This window comes from Papilio polytes, unplaced genomic scaffold, assembly GCF_000836215.1.
Source record: "Papilio polytes unplaced genomic scaffold, Ppol_1.0 DF823923.1, whole genome shotgun sequence".
In the NCBI taxonomy this organism is placed as follows: Eukaryota; Metazoa; Arthropoda; class Insecta; order Lepidoptera; family Papilionidae; genus Papilio; species Papilio polytes.
The window spans coordinates 3,337,208-3,362,794 of record NW_013525281.1 but is presented as its reverse complement, the minus strand read 5'-3'; the positions used below and the strand labels follow the sequence as shown (position 1 = coordinate 3,362,794).

The 25,587-nt window shown below is 31.8% G+C and overlaps 1 protein-coding gene across 1 annotated transcript in view; it reads right to left on the bottom strand.

The window, feature by feature from the left end:
* Positions 1-25,587, bottom strand: part of LOC106102100 (Down syndrome cell adhesion molecule-like protein Dscam2) — a 108,837-nt gene that overhangs the window by 67,670 nt on the left and 15,580 nt on the right. Inside the window, exon 2 of the mRNA XM_013281509.1 lies at positions 20,000-20,048. Within this exon, the coding sequence (XP_013136963.1) occupies positions 20,000-20,036 (37 nt within the window). The 5' untranslated portion in view covers positions 20,037-20,048. The remainder of the gene's footprint in view (positions 1-19,999; positions 20,049-25,587) is intronic.

Sequence of the window (25,587 nt, the reverse complement as noted above, 5' to 3'; positions counted from 1 at the left end):
CGCTTGCTCGTTTGCCATCTTATGTTATAAAAAAAAAGTTTCAGTACATGTATTTTCCATAGCATAAAATAACGCTAGAAACATAAATCAAAAGTACTATATTAATTACAGTATACAAGCAATATTAACGTACGTGACTAGAATAAAAATAAGATAATTTATGTTTTCAAAAGCTTTCATTAGTTTGTATTCGTGGGATCTGTAAACAAAGCCCAAATAATCTCCACACCCGAGCAATTTATCTCCACTTCTTCCAATTCAGTGGCTACTGAAAAGGTTCGGAGTGGTTTACGAACAAATGTACTCAGCATGTAATAGCTTAAATATAGAATAATGATATAGAAATTTCGTCACGAAAACATTTTTGTCAGACGACATTTTTAGTTGTGTGATTTCTCATGTAATTTCGTGATTTGTCATGTACCGGGAACACATAGTTCGAATGTTATTGTATTTATGATCGTTAATATGAAATTTAATTAATCAATGTATTTTAACGATACCTGGAAACCGAATAATTTAACAATTTATATTTACATAATGGTTCATTGTAATTTGTGGAGAAAATGAAATCAGTGTTGATAGATATATTCCAAATTAAAATTTTATACAGTTATTTTTTATGCTCTTAAGCTATGAATGATTTTGAATTTTGAAAACTCTTGTGATTAAATAACTAACAAAATGAAACACAGATAGATAGGAAGTAAATATGAAAATTTTAGAGGCTACTATCCAACCGAAAAAATTAACGGAGCCCTTTAGATACCCACGTTTTTTCTTATATTTACTCAACACTTTGCCACGAAATAAATATTCAGTTTTCTAGTTAATAAAATAGTTGGGCAAAATTTATGTTATTTAAGTATTTGTTGTACGTAAAAAATATTTTTATATCCTATATTTCAATAACTATAGGATCGTGGCGCACGCAACTGTGCTATCGGGGGTAAATCGTGGTAAGAAACCTGTATCTCACAAACAATGAAGAAAAATTGTTGCAATTTTCTTTTCATTTTAAATACGGAATTTTGCAATATTTCCAGTCTTATTTTTCAAATTTTTCTATCTAGTTATACTAATATAATAAAGCGTAAACACACAGCTTTGTGGCGTAGGATGTTAGCACTCACAGCACATTTTTAAATAATTTCTCTATTTCTTTGATTAAAACCCCTATATTAACGAAACGCTTTAAGCTACACATTTTCACGCTATTAAACTTAGGGGGTAAATAAATTGTAAATAACATTCATGTGAAAAAGGGATCATACTACAAGCTGCCAACTTTAAGCAAGCAAAGTTATGATGGTAACAGTAATTTTAAATTTGCAATTGAAAATTTGACAAATGTAAAAAATAAAATAATTATAATTTCATGCGGATCAAGCCGCACGGGAACAGCTAGCATTAAATAAAAATCAAAACAGAGTGCTAAGTGTTTCATTGTTTAGATAAATAGACATTTAAGTTAGACATAAAAGCAGAACACTCTAGAATAAAGTGTGCCACTTTATACTCATTGTGTTTGATACATTATTGTTTTTATTTAAAACAATGTATGCATTATCGTTTAAACCACAATTAATTTGCAGGAATGTTTAATTATGAGTATTGTTGTTATTATATCAAAGATTTATTGTTTCAATGTTATTAAATGTATTGGAACACTTTGTAGGTTAAAGTTATAGTTGGATATTTGATTCAAAGAATACAAAACAGAATGTTGCATAAGTAATTAATTATTTTTATAGAAGGAAAAGATTTATATGAACTTAAATAAGAGATTTATAATACTTCTTTGTGTTAATAAATAAAACTCTATGAGTGAAATTTTACAGGTTAATCAATAACTAATAAAGCAAAATAGATTAATTAAGTTGTATGTTTTTACCTATAACTTTCGACAGTGGTAGAGCTCGCTTTAACATCTTAGCATGAATGGGCCGGCTCGCCTGTTGTAATACCACGACCACACAGAAAACAGGCGTGAAGTGGAAGCAATTCCGCGTTTCGTCTGATGAGTGTGCAGCCGGAGGCTTAATTTTAGTCCCTTTCCCTTTCCACTCTTTTCTTAAGAGAAAAGTATGGGAAGGAAAAGTAGATTTGACGGTGGAGGAGAGGCATAGAAAGGGGAAATGTCCTCTTTATGTGCGTTTCCTCCTCCGTCAACTAAGGGGAGGCAACGCATCTGCAATTGCGGATGTTTATGGGCAGCGGTCGCTCTCCATTTCGGTGAATTCAGGTGGCCGCTTGCTCGTTTGCCAACTTATGTTATAAAAAAAAATTTAACATCCTATTATTTACTCCAAGTAACAAGTTGTATTGGTATTAGCTGATATAATTTTTAGGCAGCAGAGGTCGTAACTGAAATATAGCATTGGCTTTTTCGCCTTTTACGGCAAAATATTAAAACGACATTTTAAATTAACAGCGTCTTAAATAATAGGACTACTTTAACACTCAAAATTGCATTAAAATATTGACATCCGTCAGATTGTAAGCGACACTTACGAAAAGAAATTTTTAAAATTAGGTTTAGGATTCGATTAGCTAATTAACCTAGTCGTTAGATTCTATTGCACACAACTAAACAAAATTATTATTTCCGTTTTCTCAAAGAGAATAAGCGGTACGATAACATGTTTTTATACATGTTTCTGCAATGAAAACTTTATTTTGGTAGAAAGTTTGTTTACATCGATAAATTTTGTTTTTATATACGGGGAGATTTAAGCTTATTTTGGTGTAACGCTCGTTAATATTCGTAAAAACCGTCTAAAAGGGTAAAAAGGAAAATCTCTTACGTAAACTATGGGGGATGTTAGCTGACGACGTCTCAAGAGCCTTTTTATGCCTATAGAGTCATCGTTTTTAAATTTGGAAGGGCAAACAGAATTCATTATTCAGTGATCGCGATCATACCGTGTACAGTTTAGATTGAATTATCAACAACCAGAATATTACTAATATTATAAATGCGAAAGTTTAAATGTATGGATGGATGTTTATTAGAGTTTGTAGTCTAAAAATTTGAACCGATCTCGTTGAAATTTGGCATAGATGCAGAGGATAGTCTGGAAGAACACATAGGCTACTATTTTTTTTAATTCCATGCTGACGGAGTCGCGAGCGAAAACTAGTTAAAACATAATTAAAGACTCTGAGTGTACAAGTTATTTATGTTAGTAAATATGAATACGAAATTTTGATGTCATCTCTTTAAAAATTCCAAGTATTCATTTAATAATGAATGTATAAATTCTAGGAAGATGAATACGTTTCATTCGACCCAGTTAAAACTAAAGGCATACCGACGTAGAAAGGCACATTAGCAAGCATTTAACTTATTCATATTAATAATTATTAAATAATTTCTGTGTACAGTTGAAACATGTTTAATAGTACACATATTAGTCTTCCGGAACTTAATTACTGGCTTTATTAAATTCAGTAATTAATTAAATTTCTCTTTTTACTCTAGCAATTTTATATCGAAAAATAGAAACCAAAAATTTAGATAAATCGCTTCAAGCAAAGATTTAGTTAGCAAGACCTTGGTCCTATGGAAATAAATTACTTTTCGTAAAACATACATGAATACTAATTTTATAAAAAGGAAAGATTTGTATTTCTGTATTGATATAATTCAAAAACAACTGGCCGATTTTAAAAATCTTTTCACCATTAGAAAGGTATGTTATCGTAACACATTATGTCATTTTTTTTTCATTTACGCGGGCGAAGTCGCAAGCTACAGCTATATAATATAATAATATCCTCTAGGAGATAATACTTCGGCTCTTCCCCTAACCACTGTTACTGGTGCTAATTAAAAAAATAAATATTTATGATGAATTTTTTAATTGAAAAAGATTTATTCAAATTCATTGCGTTTTTCATTAAAATTCATTGAATAATTCAACAGTTCGGTGACGGTACGATTTTTACAGTGGCAATTTCCCTCTTAGATTTACCATAGAATAATCCAGATAGTGTTGACAAGTCGAATAGCAATTAAAATACATTTTTCAATTCTTATTTCATATATTTCTGCAAAAAAATTAACTTAAATAATAGCAATATTCAATAAACCTTCCAATAATTCAGCCTTCCAACATTCCAAAAATCCAATAATCCAACTTCCTTCTGCCAGACCAAATTTTTGGCCGCGCTTTTTAAAAAGTGCAGGTTTTAATAACGGATTAGAAAGTATCCAGTATAGGTAAATACTCAAGAATGACTTTGGTATAATAGTACAAACTTTCGCCCGCAACTTGGAAACCACGTGGAATCTTATACTATTATAATAAAGCGTAAACACACACTTCTTTGTTGCCTAAGATGTCAGCAGTTACAGCATATTTTTGAAAAATATTTTTTAATAAAAAGCCCTATACTTGCGTCATGCATTAGGCTATATATTTAACGCCATTGAACGCAGAGGGTAAATATTTATAACTTCAAGGAAGCAAGGTTGTCATCATGTCATGTCATTTTGCCATTTATAATTGATAATTTGACAGATGTAAACTATAAAATAAAATTTTCATAATTTCATGCGGATGAAGGCGCACGGGAACAGGTTATAAACAAAACAAAAGCAAGTAACCTATTTCTTCTTTCAGACTATCTTCATTTATTCCAACCATTGAGATCCGTTCAACAGTTAAGGCTACAAACTGTAAACATCCATCTAAACTTTCGTATTTATAACATTAGTTATTTTGTAATCATGTATGAAGATATTAGGACGAAAAAAGTGGAATTAGACGAAGGTTTTATAGAGGCTTTGCTTGTACATTTCATGTTCGAGCATTATCATAAATACAGCGCTTTTATCATTTACTGCGGCCTGTTGGGGAATTGTTGCCTCTAAGGCCCGTGAAATGGCAACCTTTATAGCTTTCAGAGGATTATGTTAGTGAGTGCGTATCTCACGAAGTTTATATTTCGGATTAATATGTACGAAGTTAACCACTGAAATACCGCACGTGTTAAGCTGAAGTTAAATTTAAGTCATTGGAAAGTTTAACGTGATTTATAATCCTACTGTTTGTGCATAACTTAACATTTAAAAGGATATTGTTGCCAAAAGTCTACAAACAAAAGTATAGTATTTATTGAAACCAAGATTTTCTTTAATTATTTTTCCCTTAATCTGTGACTCAAAACATATAATGAAATATTTAATTCATAATTAAATCAAAATTCATGCAAGGGTTAAGTCCAACTTTATTTTTATTATTCAATACTTTATCTTACAACTGGATTTAAAAATAAAAAGCATAAAGTTATAGGCTGCATTGAATTGATAACATAACATAAATAAATTAAAATAATATCCAATTAATACTTGAAACGATAACTTTGTCCACCTGATGAGTGTGAAATTTGTGACAGTTAAATTTAATATGAAAAAGAAGTATGCAAAAGCTTTTAACAATAAAAAGTTCTGTAACATATGGGCGTCCACGTGTATTACCGTAACTAGAAGACGAACAGGTCCTTAAGATTCTACTTCATTAGAAATATTGTCTTAGAACCTTTTTCAGTTCCAACAGCATATTAAATTAATTAACGTTAAATACATTGTGTCCGGATCGATGTGGGCGGATACTTTGCTAAGCTAGGGGCCTTTTTAATTACGTGTCCGTGCGTAGGAACTATCGCCAGTCCCCTGTGGCGTATCAACGATATTGACACGGGCAAGGTAATGAGAGTAATCGCTTACCAAACGCAATATCGAACTAAAGGAAATAAATAACGTTATTTATTCTTCTATATTTAAACGTCAATTGATTCAAGGTCAAGGAAAACTAAAGAAATTATTTAGTGAACGAGAAAAAAAAAGAGTTTATTAGTTAATCTATAACTACTGTATACTAATATTATAAAGAGGAAAGATATGTATTTTTGTACGTATTGAAATAACTAAAAACTATTAGGCTGATTTTATAAATTCTTTCACCAATAACAAGCTATGCTTTGAGTTCGGAACATAGGCTATGTTTTTTTCTTTTTTTAGTTCCACGAAGACATAGTCGCGAGCAACAGCTAGTAATATCATAAAAAGTATTTTTTTTAATGTTTGTATGTATTGAAATAACTCCAAAACTACTGGACCGATTTCAAAAATTCTTTCACCATTAAAAAGCTAAGTTATCAGTGAGTAACATAGGCTATATTTAATTATTTTATTTTAACGCAGACGAAGTCACGAGCAACAGCTTAGTATGAATTAAACGATTAATTTTGTTTATGAAATCTTGTGCGAAGTAATACTAGTTATGTAACATTCCGATAAATAAGGAAAAGCAAATAAAAGCTCCAAGCTAACATTTATTATACCATTGTTGGATGTAACATGTTTGGTACAGTTTAGGGAATACGAATAATGTTTACGCAATATCAACGGACACGGGCGAAGTTAAATTTTATGTTGGCAGCCATATCTAAATTCATGCTTATAGCGTCGCTTCAAGAGTTTAATAGCTCACGTTGTAGAAAAGTGAGATTTATGTGTACGTTGGCGGCCATTTTTAATTACACGCCGCCGCTATTGTCGGGCCCCTCCGCACGTAGTCGATGAGGCCTTGCTGCTGCAACCATAAGTACAATCGATACATGTATTAAAGGCCACGTTTTTTTTCTTCTATGAAACGTTAAGCGATACATGTAACCTTTCGTCTCTTATTCATTTTGTTACCGAACGATTATGTATTTGGTAAGTTTATGATCTAAAATCTAAAATTCATTAACATCAAGTTACTAAAAATGCTATGTTACAGTCAATCGGTCTCAGAAATCTTTTATAAAAAGGGCGTTAATACAATCATGTCGTACTTCATACTAATATTCTATACTTGCAAATTTCGAGCAGGATGTCGATTAAATTTGATATATATGTAGAGGTTAGTCTAGTAGAACACATAGGCTACTGACTTTTGTTTTTTTTAGTCCCACGCGGACGGAGTCGCGGACGAAAGCTAGTATATCTATACTAATATTATAAAGAGGATATATTTGTCTTTTGTACGTAATGAATAAACTCAAAAGCTGCAGGTCTGACTTCAAAAATGGTTTCACTATTACAGTTACATGTTTTTATTTTTTTATTTCATTCTGCGCCAACGAAGTCGCAAGAAAAAGCTAGTATTTAACAAAGTGCAGATGAATGAATTTGGATGGTGGAGTACAAATGATCTGCCAACATTATGTACCATTTTATAATATTTTTAATATATCTGAAAGAGACGTTAAATTCTTATGATTTTTTTTGTTTTAATCAGAACCACGAAATATGAGATATGTGTTGACTTGCCGCAAACAAGGGCGAGGTCATCGCTCCATCTAGTGGGGGATTCCAGCACGTTTGTCGGCGCTACGCCACTCGACAACCTTTCTTCCGCAACGTTGGTACGCGGTAAACTACGACCAACCAGGGCTGAATATTCGTTCCGTTTCAAATGATCGAAGTAATTATTGAAATATGCAATAGTCAAATTTATTTTTAAATAAACTTACTATACCTATTATAAATGCGATAGTTTAAATTTATGGATTTTAATAGATTTTGTAGCCTAAACGGCTGAATGGATCTCGATGAAATTTTTCACCGACGTAGAATGTAGTCTGGAAGAACACATAGTCTACACATTTTGGTATTTTCCATTCCAAGCATACGGGGTCGCGGGCGAAAGCTAGTAAATTAACACTTTGGCATACTTATTTAGGAGTTTAAATAGCCGCTTGTTTGAATATCGGTTTAGTTCTAAATTGTGTGTTTAATGCATATACAGAGATAATGAAAGCTCGCTAAAGCTAAAAGAGATAATAAAGCTTTAATGATAATAGCATCGCTTAGCTGCTTTAGCGCTTAAGCAAACGCTCATGTTACGCTACCGAATATCGCAATGTGATTCATCCGCTTCATGTGTTAATAAGTTTAAAATAGACTTTTGAATACAGGCCTTTCATATAAATATGGCATATTCGTAACTTCAAATAAAATTTAATTACTCTGTATTAAATATATTATAACTTGCGTTACTCTGCTTTGATTAATTTATCATTTTCATTTTTAATTAAGCATATTTATAATAAAATATATTTAAATTTGTTTCTACTTTTTAATTTTATTCAAATCAAATATTGTAATTGAATTTACATAAATACATCAAACATATTGCTCTAATTTAATTTACATAAGTAAATTATCTAACCCTTTAGTAAAGCTGATTTTGCACACTTCTTTTATTATGTAACAAAGAATGTAAAAGGGGTCATGAGGAAAGTAACTCCGGCCGTCTTATCTCGCATTGTTCTCGGGGTCGAGTTACATCGCTTTCAGTTCTACAATTCCGAGAGAGTCGTATATTTTGCGTATGCTTGATGTATGGTATTGTTCTTTGTTAACACTCTATCATTCTTTGAGAAGATGTATGTGAGATTTTTAAATTACATTTCATTTTAATAGAGATTTCAGATGTATTTATAGCGATTTAGTTATCTTTTTGTCGACTGAGAGGTTAATATATTTCACGGGTAAAACCATTATGCAAAGCTCAATCACTCACAGTTAACTAAATAGTTAAATTTTTAACCATCCGTTGAACTGTACAATTAAAATTTTACCAACACACTCAGTTTCATTAAAAGATTGTTTGCCTTTTTAAACTGTTATCCCATTTTGTTGAGTTAATATATCATATCATTCCATTGTTAATTTTCACATATTTATATTATTCTGCAACATATTTGACTTAAAAAAATCTATTAAAACGTCCATTGTCGATCAATTCTGACATCTACCAAATTATCACGTAGGAGCTTTCTAAATTCCTATTCACAATATACGATCGTACCTTTCGTAAGAAATGTTCACTAATTTAGACAGTTAACTGTTACCCAGCAGTGTTAATGACTCGTGCGAGTTAATGATACGAGGAACTCGTAATTTGATCGTGTTTTTACTTTCTATAGTTATTACTAATGGTTTGACGAAAGAAATCCTCTGAAGGCGCAGGAATTTTAGAACATTATTATGTAAATCAATTTAAATTTATTTATTAAGAAATTCGTACTATATAGCATTATATGTCCTAACTTGTAAATTAAAAAGATTTACTTTTTGTATAAATACGATATAAGAGATAGTGACGATAACTTGATATAAATCATTTACTTAAAGTAATGTAGCATTGATTTACAAAGATAACATTGTACTCATTAAACAAATTTCTTCTAAGACACACCTTTGTCTAAACTATTGCATGACTATGATTGTCATTTGTTTCGCAGCCAACTCATCTGTTTAGTTGCACAACTAAATCAAGTAGTGTTCGCCTCCATAAAGCTCACAGGAATAAAAGAGCGACTAAACAACTGTTTAAGCAACGCAGAGTTGTGCGATAGTTTAGTCAATGGTGTGCGCGCGCTCTAAATCGATCCGGTGATAAAATTAAAACCGCTCATAATTCGAAAACTGTCGTAAGACTGAAAGGTATCGGGCACGTCCGCATCGCTGCGGAAAATGGGTTAATGAAACGTCTGTCAATTAAAATCGGGGTGAATTTTCGTCTATGTCCATTTTCAGTTATTGGAACAATTTACCAGACTTAAAAACTTTACTGGATAATTTAAACTCTTTTTTTATCGTATCTCTAATATTTTAGATACTCTGTAAACTTTAAGTGTTCATTACTGTAGGTTATATCATGATTATATGCGTCTTCTCTACCGTCGATAAGGGCAAGCAATGCATCTGCAATTGTGGATGCCTATGGGCAGCAGTGGCTTCGCCATTTTGCCGGTTGGTTTCCGCTTGCTCATTTGCCGTCTTATGATATGAATGAAAAAAGGTTTAGTACAAAATCTACACTATGCATGTGTACCATATTAAAGGATTCTAGGTTAATACTTCATGTGTCCCCCTGTACAAACGGACACAAATGTCTACGTGACGGTCTTTTAAACAAACGTATAAGGGGAAACGTTATTTAGAATTCTCTCGGAAATGAGACCGTACTACACAAATATATACCCATTCTGTTTACATTTACGTACTGTAAAAAACATAACCTAATTAACGAAAAATGATTGTTAACTAAAAAAAAAAACCAAGAAACAATAACTATTTTAAATCCAACCTAACTACACTACCCTTATTAAAAAATGCGTGAGCTCATATAATAATGTATTGTAAAAAACATAAAGACATTTAAAAATATTAACACCGACTAAATGTAAATGTCAGTTTACAATAAATTATACTCAAATATTCAATGATTAATCACCTTTATTAAAACTATAGTTCGTTACATTCTGATTTATGGAAGGTGCCAGAACTTTCGTTAACTTCAGTTAGTTATAATTTTGTATTCAGAACAGGTGCTGCTTACCTTAATGATATTTTAATATCTCTTACATTTAAAACACTTAGTTTTTATTTTTAGTCCATTTTTTTGTAATATAAGGTGGCAAACGAGCAAGCGGCCACCTGAATCCACTGAAATGGAAAGCGACCGCTGCCCATAAACATCCGCAATTGCAGATGCGTTCCCTACTCTTAATTCCCCTTCCTATGCGTCTCCACCATCGTCAAATCCACTTTTCCTTCCCATCCTTTCCTCTTAAGAAAAGGATGGAAAGGGAAAGTGACTACAATTAGGCCTCCGGCACTACACTCATCAGACGAAACGCGGAATTTCTTTTACTTCACGTCTGTTTTCTGTGCGGTCGTGGTATTGCACCGGGCGAGCCGGCCCATTCGTGCGAAGATGTTAAAGCGAGCTATACCACTGTTAAATTCAGTCAATTTTAATCAAGGCAAAGTAAATAACTGACTACGACTTTCAAAACTTTCGAAGCATTTACTAACTTACTTTTAAAAGTTGGTACTTCGCGTCTGCTGACAAATCTTGTTGTTGGGACTTTCATATAGACTGTTCACCAAACTTTACGGTTCTCAATGTACTCGTACAATGAAATTCTAGCGAAATATGCTTAACATTTATTAGTGTAGTATTTCACGAATTATAAAACTCATATTCAGTTTAGTTTTATTTTATTAATATGTCATTATTCTAGTTCATTGCTTGTCTATGGGCAACGGTGACTTCGCTATTTTGGCTAAAACCTGCTCCCTCTTAATATCTTTAAACAGCCATCACCAATCTATACTATTATAATAAAGCGTAAACACACACTTCTTTGTTGCCTAATATGTCAGCAATTACAGCATATTTATGAATATTTTTTTTAATACAAAGCCCGACACTTACGTCACGCCTTAGACTATATATTTTCACGTTATTAAACTTACAGGGTAAATATTTTTGGAAAAACCCTAATGTGGAAAAGAGACCATAAGTTGCTGGCAACATCAAGGAAATAAGATTGCCAAGGTTTGTTATGTGAAGTCAGTTTGACATTTGCCATTGATAATTTGACAAATGTAAACAATAAAGTAAAATGTTCATAATTTCATGCAGATGAAGTCGCACGGGAACATAGTCTAGTCCTAGTATATCGAAGAGTTCTATTAAACAAGTAAGATGCATCTAGTTCGTACCAATGTGTAACACTATTAACGTTAAAGTCAATTTCCAATCAATACTATGGTATAATAACGAAAACATTATCAACAAATAAGTAAAGCCAACAACTTCTTAGTCGTCTATAACTGGAATAAACTTTAAATAAGATATGTTTTAGTTGTAAATTACTTCAGAAATTACAAATACATTAAACACAAGCGAGAAATCTTGGTATCGTATCAGCAATGTAGATGAGAATTCTGCGGCGTCTGTAATCTTACCAGAGCTCTTTAATTACGGTTGTACTTTACTCTGAGAGGCCAACATACCAACAACTTTCGCCAAATGGAAACTGTATTTATTTACATTACTTTATTTATTTCTCAATTAGGTCAACAGAGGTCAGTTTTGGACTCTTTACGAAAAATGAATCACAAATATAGTAATTTAGTAACTACATTCAATCAGTCAATGTAGATTTATTTCTTAATTGTTACTATACTTTCAATTGTCAATTGTCATGGTAAAAATGTGGAAACCCTTACGTAGAAATATCACTGCATACCTTGGCTGACACCGACATCAAAGTAATAATAATTGCACAATATAGACATAACAGTTACAGTAAGGTAGGTTTACTATTTTCAAGGAATTATTTCGTTATTTTTAGTGTACTGTTTTTTGAGAATATTTTGTTTTTGGTGTATTTTGTTTTGTTTTTAGTGCATTTTGTTTTGTTTTTAGTGTATTTTGTTTGGAAGTCGGTTTTGTTTTTTTATTAAAAAGTTTTATAGAGTACGCATAAATGGCGTTAAATGTAATAGATTTGCGGAGGAAGTGCTGCGAAAATGATTGATGTGGATGTTATAAAAGTGAAGAGCAATATTAATCGTAATCCATCATTTACGACAAAATTGATCATGTTAACAATCACAAATAACGCTGGTAAAATTGGGTAATTATATCATTACAATGTAGATACATTTTATATGACTTATCTTTAATCATACTTCATACTAATATTATAAATGCGAAAGTTTAGATGGATGGATGGAAGGATGTTTGTTAGAGTTTGTAGCCTAAACGAACAGATTTCGATGAAACTTGGTATGGATGTAGAGAATAGTCTGGAAGAACACATAGGATACCTATTTTTGTTTTTTTTTTAATTCCACGCGGACGGAGTCGCGTGTGAAAGCTAGTAATTTTATAAAGAGGAAAGATTTGTATTTTTGTATGCATTGAAATAACTCAATCACTACTGGGCAAATTCAAAAATTCTTTCAACATTAAAAAAAATATCAGTGAGTAAGTAACATAAGTCACATTTTTATTATATTTTTAATTTTACGCTTACAAAGTTGCGAGCAACAACTAGTTTTAAAAATTTCATTATGATTTTACAGTGAATTTCCTACAAATGAGTTCCAAAGCTGCCAAACTCTAAGTTCGAAAAAGCTCAACTCTGAAGTTCTTCGTTTCACTATTGGTATTTGTGTACTTATAACTCGTGTAAGCAAGTTTTCGACTTCAAGTTTATTTGTCAACAACTTCAGTATCTAACTTGGCCAGAGTTGAATAAGCGGTTTTTTTTTCTTTTTGATCTTTCGTTCGGAACTACGCATTACAAAAATTAGATTTACCTTAATCTTTTTATTATTAAAGAAATGTTTATTATTTTACTTTTAATTTAGTAACTGATGTATTTAATGTAACAGTTTAGATGTATTTTATTTTATAAGAAGGACTGCAAAATAGAAGAAATACAAAATAAGTAATTAATTATATCTTCGTAATGTATCGTAAAACCCTATACGGTCGAGATAATATCTTAAACTGTAAATACCTAAAAAGTATGTCAAAACAAAATAAAGTGAAGCAACTATTAAACTATGTTAGCAACTTTTAAAACGTCCGTGGAGTTTACGAGCTCAAATACGTTTAAAACTTTGTACAGCGTCGTGTCAGCTCACGAAATTTAATTACAACAGTAATATACACAAGTTTAGTGCAAGTCGTTGGAAAATCGAAACATATCGAAGTTAACGATTTTCAAATTGGATTGAAATTGAAATTGGAACAAAAACATAACGACATCCTGCCCATTATTTTTGATAAAAGTGAAATCTTACTAATATAAATGCAGAAATTTAAATGCCCATCCATTAGATTAGATGTTTGTTAGATTATGTAGCTTAAACGGCTGAACGGATCTGGAACCAAAGTAACGGTCTGGAAGAACAAATAGGCTACTTTTTGTTTTTTTAATACCACTCAGAAGGAGTCGCGAGCGAAAGCTAGTAGAAATACATTTTAGTATTAGTGTCTCTTGAAAAAAAATTATTGATGCCGTTTCTGCCTCACAACAGATGGCGCTGTGACAGAACCGTGTTATCTTATTACGCGATGTTAAGTGTATCATTTCACCACACATAGTTCCTACCGGGCTATGCGATTTTCGGTGTTTGGTCGAGGTCATTGCGTTTGTTTTTATTGTTGTTGTGTTTTGTAGAGGTCTTCCGTTACGTTGGTTCGAGTTTTTATTTTTAAACGTTTTAAGGAGACAAATAAAAATAACTTAACAAAGTAACTGTAAGCCCTTAGTAACTTAGTGTAAAGTATTTATTCATACAAAAATTATAATCAATATTATTAGTTATAGTAATTAATAAATGGAAAAAAAATCATGGCCTAATTCAAAACATTCGATGAATAGATAATCCAGTAAATTACAATGCACAAGCAAAATTACTGCGTCAAAATAACTATTTATTCACGCACAAAGCAGCTTGTAATTAACATTGTAAATACAAATTACGCCAAGCGATGTAATCTTAAGTAAACAATATATGTTGTAACTCTAATTACGATTGTTGATAAATAAGTTTTACTGATTACAATAAAATATTGACAAATTACAAATAGTTTGATTTAAATATGTATTTATGTACTTTTGAAAAACTTTATTAAAATTACATTAGGGTTTTCCGAAGTTTAGTTAATGCTCCGAAAATAAGCGCAGTGATTAAGGTTTGTTGGAACAAAAAAGGCAAAGTATAACTGTACTATTATTGTACAAATGTACTACTATAGGTGTACCATAGTACAGTTTATTTATTTTGTTTTAGTTGACTGTTTTTCTTTGTGTACAACTTCACAGTTTTTAAACTGAATAGAATTGTATATTTTAGTAATTCGACAAAAAAGTTTCACGCGTTATAAGATACGAGACCAAGATAACTAAACGGAAAGTCAATTATTTTATATTGTCTTCATTCTGGTCACGTTTATATTTAATTTCCTCTGTCGAGACCTCGATGTTATTAACTTTTTAATTAACATCCCTACAGAATATTAATAAATGAGACTATAATCAAATATATTATTAATTAATTACTACAGCTTCGTAATGGTAAATTCATTAGTACATTTTTTTTATAAATTACTGAACTGTTTTTGTTACAAGTTTCCTTATTAATTTAATAAGTATGAAAAATTATCATGTTGTCGGTAACAAAAAAAATTTATGTAAAAATTCCTTTGTCCCAAGATTCCGTGTTTTCTTTAAAAAATCACATCTGTAATACAGAAAAAAATCTGATTGTGAATTCATATTGAAACAATAAACTGTTCTTTTTAACGACGTATTGTTTCTGGTAAGTAATTAAGTTATTTCCATACATTTCTATGTTGTTAAAACTTCTCCAAAACATGTCGCGTTTTGTAATAAGGCAGAGTAATTCAATATCTGATGGTAATGATCTGAGTATTATAATAACAAATAACGTACTCGTAATTCAGAACTGTGTTAAACTTTTGTTGGTTACTGAATAAAGCCAGATGTCTTAATTACAACCCTTCGTATCTTGACGAGATTAAAGGCAAAATGAGGAAAGCCTGTTTTCCTTCAAATGTAATTACAATTCTTGTTTTCCTTGCGCGATAGTTTTCAAAGTATTTTTATTAACTCGTAAAATCAAAAGACTGTGATTTTATATTGTTTTTGTTACACAAAAATGGGATTTAGCAAGATATCGGAATTATCATTTTTTAGCACAAAAACCAATCCTAACCATACACTTCTTTCTTTTACAATACTGATATTATAAATGTTGAATTTAGCTGGTTGGATGGATGTTTGTTAGAGTTTGTAGCCTAAACGACTAATTTGGTATAGATGTAGAGGATAGTCTGGACGAACACATAGGATACAACTTTTTTTTAAATACACGCTGTCAGAGTCACGGGCGAAAGCTAGTTTACTATAAAACTGTAAAAAAATTTAGAGATAAAATCTCTCGTATATCATTAAACATTTGTTTAAAAATTTGTATCACCTAACTAAAACTTGAATAGACTTATACATGTATAAGCAAAGTTTTAGACACGGCCGTACATACGTATGAACAAATGGTCTCACGGGAGGTCCTACAGTGTAATATACTGTGGTTGCGGGACGCGTGCGCCCCAGCAAATTGCCCGTCAACATACTTAATGTGAGTTCGTGTTGCTGATAAAACGACAACTATCTGCGCCACATGCGACTGACAAATTGTTTATGAACACCTTACATTGTATCTCATTTGTCCTGTCACACACTAAATAAAATCATAAAATAAACTGAAATGAATGAAAAGACCTTAGATATAGTTACTATGGTTACAAATTTGATCAAGCCAGTCTGCTAAGACAGTATCTAGTTTTAGACAATAACTAACTGTTCGCGTGCGGCTTCAACCGCATGAAATTACAAAAACTTCTTTATTGTTTACAATTGTCAAATTGTCAATTGCAAATGGCAAATTGCCGTTACCATAATAACATTGCTTCCTTAATGTTGGCAGCTTATATTTTATGGTCCCTTTCCCACATGAAGGTTTTTTCCAATTTATTTACCCCTTAAGTTTAATAGCGTGAAAATACATAGCCTAAATCGTGTCGTAAAGTGTAGGGCTATTAAGAAAGAATTTAAAAAAAATATGCGCTGATTGTTTCTACGCCGTGAAGTAGTTTTAGTTAACGCTTTATTATATTAGTAACCGTAACCTCGTAAAACGACTTCCATACTCAGTTTATTAATTCCCGCCAGAATGGCGCGCTTATCCTTAATCCTTCTGAATGGCATTGACAGATGTCATAGGGATGGGACGTATATGCCAATGATCTAGTGTTGTGCCGCTACTCCGACGTGGTACCGATTTCTACTTAACAGATAGACAGTAGAATCATAACAAGATAGTAGAGGTTAGTCATTCTATGGTAACTGGAAACCGATTCAGATTTGATACCATAAAACGAAATGCGTACTGTAATTACGTAGAACTGTATTTGTACAAAACATAGATGCATTTTGTCATATTTTTCACAAACTTTAAGTAAAACGTACAAATTGTAATGATCTCTGTGATGGGTCATTTTAATAAAACGTGGAATAATTCATACGATGTACCAAATATTCAGTTAAGGTTGGATATTCGCTGGTATACACAAAGCTACGTGACCAGTAAACAAATTTGTGGGCAGCTATTTTTGCTTAAGAGACATTCTACTATGAAAAATGTTCCTATTTGTTTTTGTAATCAGTTCACTGTACGTATAGAATGTGTGTATTTATGAATTAAACAATAGTAGGTACTTAAGTAAAATGATCTCCTAAAATAAAATGAATCAAATTAAATGCTTTTATTATAATTATTCCTACATGTTTATAATGTTTCTTAAAAATTCTTAAACAACTATTGTCGCTAAATAAGAACTGATATTATATTATAAGTGATAACAAAGTTTAACTTAATACTTATTAACTTAGTACATTGTAACCAATAGATGTCTACAGATCTACTATAAAGAAATCAAATATTATCTCTAACAAATGTTAAAATACTTAAATGTATGCACATGTAGGCGTCACAGCCATGTCATACTTTAATAAAATATAGTCTTCTTTACCTCTCATGCTCTCCTCCAATCTGCACAGAATAACCTTACCAATATGGCCGTCGTGTCGTCGAGCTGATGCAACACTCTTAATTTTGACATCCGACTACCATCCGATTATCAACATAACAAGTAGAATTACGACATTTTAAAACCATGACATAAATATTCAAATAATGTTTCGGATCACAATTACGAAGCTCATATCGTTATTTCAAACTATGACTAATGGTATTGATTTATAGCACAGACTAAATAACCTTCTTCTTCTGTATTCTTACAGAATACATCAAAGTAGTTAAAAAGCTAACACACAGGAGTGGGCTAATATTGGGAAATTTACTTAATGTGAAATATTATTGAATTCCGTTTAAATAGAGTCGTTTAATAAGTTAAAAGCAATATTCGATGCGAGCAATGCTACGCGTAACAACTTTATTCGACAAGCGTAGCATTTCGTAGCTTACTTAATGCTTCTTCTACCTACTTTATGAGAAACGTACACTTTACGATCGCATAAACGCGTTCTGTGTATTATAAAGGTTTTTCATTTTTTTTAATGTTCCGTATGACTTTTTGAGTATATTGCTTGTATAAATCAACATGTAAATATGTGGTCAACTTATGTTTTAATTGTAACGTTTTCTTCTTTTTCTAATGACTCTTCTTAGATGTTGGCCGTCAGCTCAGTCAATTTCTCCTTGTCCTATGCCAAGGTAACCAAATGTTCGACGCTGGCGATACTTCACTCCCGGATGTAATAGCCATGACTTCCTTTCCCTTCCAACGCGTCTTCTGCCTGCGATTTTGCCCATCATAATGAGTTGAAGAAGCTCATAGTTTGTAACGTTTTATTAAAGTGCAGTTTTTAGTAGACCAAAAAAATGTTTTCTAATGGATAGCTTTATATGTGTAATTGAAAGTTATGAAGCAAGAATTAAACTGACTTTAAATCGAGTTCTGAAGGTCTGTTACGGAGATTTGCGTGATAGTTGAACGACAAAATTTGAATGAGATTTGTTGGCGTATATTACGGTTGGCAAGAGCATTGCACAAAACTTGTACAAATTTTGTCGATAACGTTACGAAAACATTCGTGATAGACCCTCTGGTTTCACCAATGACATTTGCATGTAAACGAGCCACAAATTATATGCTAAAGATATTACGTTAAGGCGCAACTTTGACGTCGTCGCGTCATTAGCTCCCATATACCGCTCGGGTGCAACTGCAACAGGCATTCTACATTATTACCTAACTTCTTATGAAAATATCATAAATGAATAAACTTCTTTTACATGTGGATGTTAATTTTCGACTTTAAGAATAAAATATGTTCTTACTAGGGTATTTAGAAGTGTATTTACGTTTTTATTCTAAAATGATTGCAATTGTTTTAATTTTGTTTCTGGCCTAGTTCTAGTAGTAGTAGTGATGTTCCCCAAAAGAAACCTAAAAAAAGCAAATGAAATTTGTTAAATCATGTCAATTATTTTATACCGTAGAATCTTTATAATTCCATATGCTACATAAACTGCAATATTTTGGGTGTAATTTTTAAAGAAATTACTTTAGTAATTACCGGGTATTGTAAAAAGTCTAAGAATTGGGTCGGCTCGTGTTAAAGGAAATCCCCTCGAAGCGCTGACGGATTTATCTGCTCGGACCACTCGGATTGAGGAAATTAAGTTAATTTAAGGAGCTTAACCGAACTTTCTAACCACTCTTAGTTTACAAAACTTTGATTGGATTTATTAAAGTTGAAATGCGAAAATTTTAGGCAATTCCGTAAACATTTAAACATAATCTATTTGTTGGTAGAACCCCTTATCAACCCACCATTCCTACTATTGACGTCTCTAGTCAAATCAACGTCTATCTATTGGTTCGTACTAATGACATTTTATTAAATCATATTGACTTCAATTTCATGTTGAACCTCCATACTATTGACATCTCCTACATGTTGATTAATTGTCTACAGTGGAAATAAAAAATATATGACTTCTAATACTATTTATACGTATAACATAAAATCGTATTCAGAAAAATACCAGCAATACAAAGATAACTTTCTTACAATGACATAATATTCACAAGAGAGCTTCAACAAAATTTATCGACCTCCAGGGTAAAAGAACCTAAAGTTTATGTCATATTCTTGCTCGATATAAAGGGTATTTTATCATAGACATAAGTATATCAAATATGTTAAATAACACACATCTTCTATTTTGTATATTGAATCGGAATTTCATCGAATACATAGCCTTAGTCCAAATAATATTTATCTATACAAATATTATAAAGACGAAAGATTTATATTTTTGTATGTATTCACGTAAAAACTACTGGGTCGGTTTTTAAAATTCTTTCACCATTAGAAAGGTAATTTATCCGTGAGTGACATGTTATAATTAGTTTCAGGCGGACGAAGTCGCAAGCAACAGCTAGTAAAATACATATTAAATGGCCTAAGAATCTGTGTTTGTTTTAACTTACATATTACATTTAGAACTTACCCAAAAAACTCAGAAGCAAATATATACACAGCTTCATCTTTTCAGTTTCCTGTAAAAGAAAAATGTATGTTACTTCTTTTCTTTATATTTATATTTAAACGTTTTATGTATAAAATAACGATACATTTGCGCCTTTAATACTTCCCATCATTTGTAAATATTTGAATATAACGCGTTTGATTATTATATTGTTAGTAAAAAAAAAAAAATTTCGTAATTTTGTAGACTTTAATATGCATAAAATGAAAGGATTTTTAATTTCAATTTTATTTTATTTATTTAACTCCTATTACTTATTACATAAAATACCTGCTAATGATTAAGTAAGTTACCTAGAAATCGACATTAAGTAGGTAACAAAAATTACTGTGTTTTCCAGTAATTTTTGTATACCAAACAAATTAAGTTCAACATTTGGCAACACTGAGCATTGTATATAGCATTAAGTTCAAACAGTGACAGTTTAATAGGTGATATGCAACAAGCAACAGGGGAGGCGGCAGCTGCGAGGAAGCGAGCCAACTTAATTAAGCACGAGCTAAGTTTAAGCACGGATAACATTTGTAAGCATATTAAAGTAATTAAAAAACATTGTTTCAGAATACAGTAGAACTTTACTAACATACTTAGTAATTAATTAAATTAAATAACAAGAAAGGTAAAAAGAATAAAATAAAGTTTTGCAAAGGTGTAATGTAGAAATCTCATATACTAGTTTAGTCATGTTAGACAACTCTGAGTACAAGACAATGTAAATCTTTAAAATTACGCGGTCTAAAGGTATAGGGGTTACACATAACTCTACTTAAAACTGTCAACTGAATAGACTTGCTGCGCCATCTTGCGGCGAATTTTCTCAAGATGATCTTTTCAAATAGGTAGTGAGCGACTGGCTTTAGCGTTAACAAAAATGTCGACGACGCGTATCGAACCTTTATGAAATTTAATGCGTAAATTGATTAAAAACGCCTTGTTTACGAAAGAAAGAAAAGAAAGGCTTTAAGATAAACATATGATGTATCTTTTAAAACAATTGACTTAATAAACTTATTGTCATCCTTGTCATTCTCTTTGGGAAAACAGAGATAATAACATGTTTTAATTCAAGTATTGTAGAGTTTTGATGTTAGAAATATGTGCCTATTTACATTATTAATGGCCTTTTCTTTAAGGTAAATATATCAGATTAGCTTATCTATCCTTAAATATGATTTACGTAGATCAGAGTTGAGGATATTTCATATACAATATTTCGCATATGACGAGTTGTCGCTAACAAGCTACGTGATTCCGCATCAGTTCAGTTCGTTACACATCTGATATCCGCATTTTTATATTATGTTCAATATTGTATACTTACTTTTCTTATTTACAAGTTATAATACATAGATAAACTGATTTAGTAACATTTTCTACTACAAAAATAAACGGGTTTATCAGATTTACTAAAAAAACTATTAAGTTATCACAAAAATATGTAAATACAGGCAAGTTATTACATTTTTTTAACGCTGTCTGCCTTTTGTTACATTGACGTAATAAGAAACGTCTTTAGATGCGAAAAATATTTATATTAACAAAAAAACTATAAACATTTTTCAAACAAAATCGAACCTTGGCCTCTCATTTACTATGCCACAATAGTCCATTAATGTAATAACTGAATGTAAAAGTTGTCGCAAGTAACAAACGCCAAGCGTGTCACAACCTTCGTCAACTGAAAACGACGGTTTGACGGGACGAAAATGTTTTGCACGTAGTTTAACTATTGCTCTATAAATATGTGTAATGTAAAGTTATATTTAGTCATACATGAGTGCCTTTATTTTAATAAGTAAAAGAAATCTAATATTTTACGTCTGTATTCAAAGATCTTGACATAATAGATTGCCTCGGACTAAACGAAGACTAAGAATGTGCGTACACCTGTAAACTATGGCACAACTGTTTAGTCTCGCTTTGTATGGAGGTGCACACACTACTCGACTTTTAGTTGTGCAACTAAACAGTTGAATTGGCTGCGAAACAATCGACAATCGCACAACAGTTGTGCGGTAGTGTCATAATAGTGCGTTTTTAGCAGCACGCATTAATTAACTGACAATAGATGGCTCTGTCTAATATTATAAAGAGGAAAACTTTGTTTGATTGTATTGTAATGAATAGGCTCAAAAACTACTGGGGCGATTTTAAAAATGTTTTCACCGTTAAAAAGGTTATTTATCTGTGAGTAAAATAGTCTGTATTTTTCATTTATTTATTGTTATTTGTAATTTCAGGCAGACGGAGTTGCGGGCAAAAGTTAGCATTGAATATAGGAACAAATTAGTATTGCTTGAATTAAAATGTACAAACATATTCCGTGTACTCTAAGAAGATGAAGCATTTGATGTAATACAAGAATATGCTCCAGACGTTATTACATTCAGGGAAATGCGCAAAGTGCAGCGTACGGGGCCGCATTTAACATTACGTGCCGTCGCATCACGTGGATTTATTACTGACATTTTTCAATTCATATTGCTCGGTGATCCAGCGTCGAGGGAGGTAGTATCAACTGCAGGTAATATTTATGACTACCTTTCATAAACATGCATGTAAATGTCACATACCTTACAAATATTACATTTCAAATTATAATGAAATGATTTTTATATTTGTTTATGTAGAAAGTGAAGATGAATCTTCTAGAAGAAAGTCTGTTGTTTAAAATTTGCAGTTCTTTATTTGTCAACTAATAGTGGCATTATTTCGATCTGTACAAATCCACAAAACGTGTAATACAAAAATACCTGAAACCCTTGAGAGAGAAAGAGAAGGAGATATCTTTGGAAAACAAAAATATTTAAGATAACATTGTATAGTAAACGTTCAGTTCAAGAGCATACGTATTGTATTGTAATATTTCAACATGTCAAGAGCAGCTGCCGCGTATGGCCGCAAGCCACCGAACTATTTGGGTTCCGCAATCTGTACAACGACCTAATTTCAAACGCCTCTATACAAGCCACGGAAGCAACATACGTGAGATAATGCTTTTAATAATAAAGACGTTACAATCAAGATAAACGTTCATTATTTATAACAAATACATTCTTACTTACTTGTTTCTTAGCAATACTGTAAGGTGATCTTGCCTTTTAAGCAAATTAATAAAAAAGATAAGGTTCTACAAAATAATAAAGAACTACTTGATTATACCGCCATCTATTGGGAGTAATTGTAACTACAGTTTAGTAAATTTCCAGGATCCGATAATCAAAATTAGTTCAGCGACTTCAAATAAAGTCCAAATAAGTATTTAATCGAACTTTATCTTGAAACGTAGAAAAATAAAAAGGTTCGAGCTAGTAAATAAATTTCAATTACTTCTTGAACAATGTTTACACTCAAACATTTAATAAAGGTTGGCATACCAATCTATTGTACCCGTGATACGACGGACTCAAACAATAACGCCAATGAGGGAAATCAGTCTGAATTTACTTGCCACGTGCAAACAAGAGCATGTTGACACATCTACACGTATGGTTTATAGGTGCATAAATATCGTTTGTTTCGTACTATTTCATTTGTTTATTATGTAGAAGCAAAATCTATAATTCCTGGTTCCCGTTTTGGAACAATTTATATTTCGATTTTCAAATTTCATATATAAAATCCGACATTGATGACGGAAAACATCACGATGTAGCCAGCACATATCTCAGAAAACATTCAAAGATATATGTGAAGTTGACCAACCGGCACTACCAAGCGAGGTCCACTAAGGCCATTTCTAACCTAGGCTCCAAGCCCATCAATTACCGTGGGTGTGAGTAAAGATGATTATTTTTTGTAAAAAGGAATTCTTTACAAATTTAACCTCATGCACACAACAATATCAATGTAAGCAAAAGCTAGTCCGCAAACTCCATAAATGTAACGATCACTGAAACTAACTTCATAAAACAAGACTGCGAGTAAGGACTGAGGATAATATCTTTATAAATTTTGTTTCGAACTCTTTGTGGACTTTATGTCTTACATAAATCTTAAACTCAATATTTTATATTGATTTATTAGAAATGTGTGGCACATTTTTATTTCTTATTACAACTGGCAGTCTAAACTCTGGCTTATTTTTTATGTTTCTTCTGATAGTGAATCGGTACAGCTTTACTCAGTACATACATCTTTATCTATAGTAATATAATAGGGAAGTTTTGTATTTTAGTATGTATTGAAATAACTCAAAAACTACTGGGCCAATTTTAAAAATTCTTTTACCATTAGAAAGGTCATTTATTTGCGACTAACATAGGCTACAATATTTTTATTTTTTATAATGTTCACGCGGGTGAAGTCGCGAGAACACAGCCAGTATTTTATAGGAATAGTAAACAGTAAAAACCAATTCGAGAATCAACATAGAAGTATAAATAAAATGTATAAGAGTAAGAAGGAGGAATATTGAGATTTATGTTTCATCACAAAGTAATGTAGTTCCACACACCTGCTTCCAAACTTATATATACTTAAAAATTTTGTATTTGTTACGGCACTGTTTGTTACAAACACAAAACTGTTAACGTTAAAAGTTCTTAGATTTTAATAACGAAAATCGATATTTACTATATTTAATGTAATTATCATTGCTTTTTTTTGTAACATAAGGTAGCAAACGAGCAAGCGGCCACCTGAATCAACCAAAATGGCGAAGCGACCGTTGCCCATAGATATCCGCAATTGCAGATGCTTTGCCTACCCTTATCCGACAGAGGTGGAGATGCACATGAAAAGTATATCTCCCCTTCCTATGTATCTCATCCTCCGTCAACACCACTTTCACTTCCCATCCCCTTCTTAAAAGAAAAGGGTGGTAAAGAGAAAGGGACTTAAATTAGGCCTCCGGCACCACACTTCAAACAGAAAACAACCAAATTGTTTGCATCTCATTTACAAGTCGATAGTGTTTGTCAAAAATGTGCAACAAAATTAATAAAATCACGTTTGTAAAATAGTTTTTACAATACAATTTTTTGTTCATACGATATTGCTGTCTGAATACATAAAAAAAAGTTTTAACACAAATCCAGCGTGTATTCCGGTTTTTATTAGAAAACTGCTCAACCTCTAGGTAGCAATCTTATTGTGTATCGTTTACTTGACCTAATAAAAACTGACTTACATCACTATCCAGCCACCCGCGCCCGCGGAGCCCCGCCGATACTAAATCTCACTTTATTGCGGGCCCTGTACAAAACAACCGCTTCCAGTGATTGTACCCGCATTTATTGACAACTCTTAGAAAATTTAGACTTAATTGTTTTAAGCATTCATCAAGGATAACTCATAACCCGGTCAGAAGTAAATTTATAAACGAATCGACAGAATTGATTTATCAAGAGCAAAGATTTTAGGTAACAATTAAAAAAAAATAAAAAAAAACGGTACACTAAAAAGTAACGAAATAATTCCTTAAAAATAGTAAACCTCACTTATTGTAGCTATTATGTCTATATTGTACAATTATTACTTTGATGTCGGTGTTAGTCGAGGTATGCAGTGATATTTCTACGTAAGGCTTTCTACATTTTTACCATAAC